The 4,811-nt window shown below is 42.3% G+C and overlaps 1 protein-coding gene across 1 annotated transcript; it reads left to right on the top strand.

Moving 5' to 3' along the window:
- Nucleotides 1-1,261: 1,261 nt before the first annotated feature.
- On the top strand, nt 1,262-2,839 carry LOC125034481 (vegetative cell wall protein gp1-like). Its single transcript, XM_047626299.1, has 2 exons — nt 1,262-1,342; nt 2,144-2,839. Exons 1-2 carry the CDS (start codon nt 1,262-1,264, stop codon nt 2,837-2,839), a joined length of 777 nt encoding a protein of 258 aa, XP_047482255.1.
- The last annotated feature ends 1,972 nt before the right edge of the window (nt 2,840-4,811 follow it).

The raw sequence follows: 4,811 nt of genomic DNA, 5'->3' as shown, positions 1-4,811 counted from the left end.
GAGAGGGCGCCCACACTTTGATCGTTCTCTGATGGCCGATAAGCTATGCGGAGTTCAGCCGTCGACTTTACCATCTGAAATGTCTTTTTATGTCGTTTTTTTGTTTTTATTATTTACCTAATTTTCTCTTTTCTTCTCCTTATCAGAGAGGGGCAATATCCCCCAAGAGATGATACACAAGGACAAAACAGATGTGCCGAGGCGGAAATCACCTCAGGACCGAACTTTTAATCCCAGAGCATCCTAAATCGCCAGTGACTGCGTCCGGCGTAGGATCTTAAGAAGAGTGCTCACCAAACCGTCATCGTCATGCCTTTAGGAGAGAACGCATAAGGACGGAAAGAGAAAGCAAGCATAATCCTCTATTTACGTATTTTCCTTCGATCTGCCCCACTTATTACAGTGTGCATCACCGGAACCGCCTGTGCGACTCGGGAAGAAATTGCTTCTAGTTGACCTTATTTCTTCTTGAGAAAAATGTCTTCGGTACAACTTATTTATAACGGCATTTACACGCTTGCAAACGGCCACAGGAGAACACTCTCTTCGGAGGAAGAAAAGATTATGATGGAAATGCTTCTCAGATATTTATCCATTCGGAGGAAGCATTCATATCAAGACTATCAAATAACTTCACCATCGCTCTCAAACAAGTATGCAATATGTTATCAGATTTAAATAAACTTGATGAACATATACATCCAGTTGGACAGGTGCAGATCTTCTAGTTCTTTCTCTCCGAGTGCTGGCAATGTTTCGGTCACTTTGCTGGTATTTCCAGGAGAAAAAGTATGCGACAAAGGCATGGTTCACGAACAGCAGGCCATTCGGTTTACTTCACTCTGGACGAGCGAACACGTTGATATAGACTGTATGGATGCATGGATACAGTTTATATATGTGTATAAAGATTGACACACAGACTGATTGATTGATTGATTGATTGACTGACAGATTGATAGAGATATAGACAAACAGAAAGTGAGAGAGAGCGAGGTGTGTGTGTGTGTGTGTGTGTGTGTGTGTGTGTGTAGGTATATAGATATATAGATAGATAGATAGATAGATAGATAGATAGATAGATAGATAGGTAGATAGGCAGATATATAGAGAGTTAGGCAGATAGATTAACAGACATATATATATATATAGATTGATACATACATACATACATGAATACATACATACATAGATGAATAGATCGATAGACAGACAAATACAATTAGACAGATCTAACAAACAACATGCGGAAATAGCGAACATGGTAAAACTAACTCCTCAGATACCTCTTAAGCCCAAGTTCAAGAGAAGGATCTTCGACGCATGCTGGAGCGACCCCAGGGCATGCGGCTCGATCAGCCCCGCTTTAGAATGATTGAACTACAGCTTTCTTTCGCTTTCGTAAAAATTCCTACATAATGGCAAAGTTTTGCCGATAATCTGTGAGAGTTTTCGGTGTTCGAGCCTCAGGGATTTAATAATTGATATACAGAATGCAGTATTTCCAAAAAGAACGTGAGTTTTGTCGAGGAATAGTGCATTATGATGCTGTTATTAACTGTTAACAATTATTAACATAGGATTTCCGAAACATAGTTTTCAGGCAAGTATGTAGTTCAGTGTTAATTTTCCACTAGCGCTGAGTCGGTATCTGATAAAGACCCTTGAACATGATCTCTTTTACATGTAAATTGACGTCAAAATGTAACATCAGGAGTTGATAACTGCCAGAGGACTTCAGTACTGCATATCAGAAAATTGCATTGCTTTTCGAAATGGATATAAAACATCCATCTATCTACCTATTCATCTGTTTGTCTGTCTGGCTGTCTGGCTGTCTGGCTGTCTTTCTCTCTCTCTCTCTCTCTCTCTCTCTCTCTCTCTCTCTCTCTCTCTCTCTCTCTCTCTCTCTCTCTCTCTCTCTCTCTCTCTCTCTCTCTCTCTCTCTCTCTCTCTCTCTCTCTCTCTCTCTCTCTCTCTCTCTCTCTTCTCTCTCTAAATGCCTGGCTATTTATCAGAATCTAATTATCTCTCGGCCAAAATGGGGAAACAAGCCACGCCATTTACGTAAAGCCTTTATGCTACGAGTGACATATGTTTCTCTTGTTTCTTACGAATTTGGGTGAAGTGAACCGCGAAGTAGTTAATCTTCCTTCATCCCCGTTTGCCTTTCCTCAACCTCGCTCCCTCCCCTGGCCCACCTTCGACCCACCCATCCCCACTGGCCTACTTCCGACTCACCCCTGCCCCTGGCCCACCTCCCTACCCTGGCCCACCTTCGACCCACTCCTGCCCCCTGGCCCACCTCCGACCCACCCCTGCCCCCTGGCCCACCTTCGACCCACCCCTGCCCCCTGGCCCACCTCCGACTCACCCCTGCCCCTGGCCCATCTCCGACCCACCCCTGCCCCCTGGCCCACCTTCGACCCACCCCTGCCCCCTGGCCCACCTCCGACCCACCCCTGCCCCCTGGCCCACCTTCGACCCACCCCTGCCCCCTGGCCCACCTCCGACTCACCCCTGCCCCTGGCCCATCTCCGACCCACCCCTGCCCCCTGGCCCACCTTCGACACACCGCTGCCCCTGGTCCATCTCCGACCCATCCCTGCCTCCTGGCCCACCTCTGACCCACCCCTGCCCCTGGCCCACCTCCGACTCATCCCTGCCTCCTGGCCCACCTCTGACCCACCCCTCCCCCTTGGCCCACCTCCGACTCACCCCTTCACCTACCCCTGCCCCTGACCCACCTCCGAACCACCTCTGCCCCTGGCCCACCTCTAACCCACCCCTGCCTCCTGGCCCACCTCCGACACACCCCTGCCTCCTGGCCCACCTCTAACCAACCCCTGCCTCCTGGCCCACCTCCGACCCACCCCTGCCCCTGGCCCACCTTTTCACCCCCCCCCCCCCTTCCCCTTACCCCGACCGCACTCGCTCAAAAAAGTCTTATCCTTTGATCCTTTCTCATTTATCCCATCTTGGTTGTATCGCCCACATCTATCTCCTTGCTCTAATATTCAGTGAGTCTTTTCTTGCGTTTATTTCATTTTATTTGTTTATTTAAATTTATAGTCTTTCGTTTGCTGGATGTTGTGTATTGTTGTTGTTGCCTCTGCTGTTGACTTTGTTGTGTTTATGCTGTTGTTATCGTTGCTATTGTTGATGTTGCTCCTGCCATTTTTGCCGCTGTTGTTGTTGTTAAGAATATTGTTGTTGTTCTCGTCAACGCAGCTGCTTTAGGTTATCATTGTTGTTGTTGTTATAGTTGATGTTTTCCGTCTCGCTGTCCAGATTCTCCCAGAAACAGAGGGAAACGGCGCTATAAACTTTCGTAATTCTCAAACGAAATAAAATTCCCTAGATTGCGAAAGACATTTACGAAGATATTAACAAGAACAGGAATAATTTTGAGGGATTTAAGGGCTACATATATATATATATATATATATATATATATATATATATATATATATATATATATATATGTATATATTTATATATATATATATATATATATATATATATATATATATATTTATATATATACATATATATACATATATATATATGTATATATACACACACACACACATACATACACACACACACACACACACACACACACACACACACACACACACACACACACACACACACACACACATATATATATATATATATATATATATATATATATATATATGTATGTATATATATATATATATATATATATATATATATATATATGTGTGTGTGTATTTATATATATATATATTAATTCTTAGTCCTAATCTTATTCTTAATTATTCTTCGTAGTCGTTTGTGAGACATTGTGCTTGGTATGTAGGTGGGTCATTATGTGTGTGTGCATGTGTGTTCATGTGTGCGCGTAAGTCGTGTATGTGTGGCTTCGTGTTCATGTGTGAGTTTAGGTCATGAGTGTGTATGCGTACGTGTGTGTAAGGTTGGGAATTCCAAGATTAATTGCCTGCACTTACACAGAGTGAAAGGATCTATATGTTTAATTGATGTTTAAAAGGTAAGAGACAAAGGTAAAAAAACGGAGAAGCACTGTAGGAAGAAATTAAAGGAAAGAGGATATAAGAAAAAAGAGGTGGAGATGTAGTCGAAGTAAGACACAAAAAAAACACTAATGGAGAAGAAGTTACAGATTGAAATGGGAGAAGATAAGAAAAAGTATGAAAAACGAAATGAAAGAGACAAAATCGGAGAAGGAAAAAAGGCACTAATAAGAGGAAAGTAAATAAAGCTAAAGGCAAAAGCAAAGAAGACGTTGATAACCAAAATAGAAAAAAGAGCATAACTATGACATGAAGAAGATAATAAGTGAAGAAAGTTAAATATAGGAACGAAGAGCAAGACGAGCTTAGAGTATATTAGACCCGAATTGAAATTTAGCGTCACACTCACTCTTGCTCTCCTGTCGCTCGAGGTAGCATGTGCGGCATCCGAACACCAAATTATATCAATCCCGAACACAATAAGACACAAAATCCGACTGAACTAGATACAATTGACGAGAGAATTCTGAAACAAAAATCAGATATTCTTTTATTCAATATCTTACCTACGACCTCAATTGCAATGACTATCCATTAAAAGAAGAAGAAAAAAAGAGAGAAAAAAGTTAGACTGCGTAAGTAATGTCATTAAATTTCCGTGTGGATTAATTCTACCTTCACTGACATCGAGGCTAAAAGAGACTTTGCATTGAGTTCCATGGCAATTATTCAGAGCATAAGCCTAGAAAATCTAGTTAAAAGCTTTGAATGTCATGTGTTTAAATCTAG

This window comes from Penaeus chinensis, chromosome 2, assembly GCF_019202785.1.
Source record: "Penaeus chinensis breed Huanghai No. 1 chromosome 2, ASM1920278v2, whole genome shotgun sequence".
In the NCBI taxonomy this organism is placed as follows: domain Eukaryota; kingdom Metazoa; phylum Arthropoda; class Malacostraca; order Decapoda; family Penaeidae; genus Penaeus; species Penaeus chinensis.
This window is presented reverse-complemented; position numbering and strand designations above follow the sequence as displayed.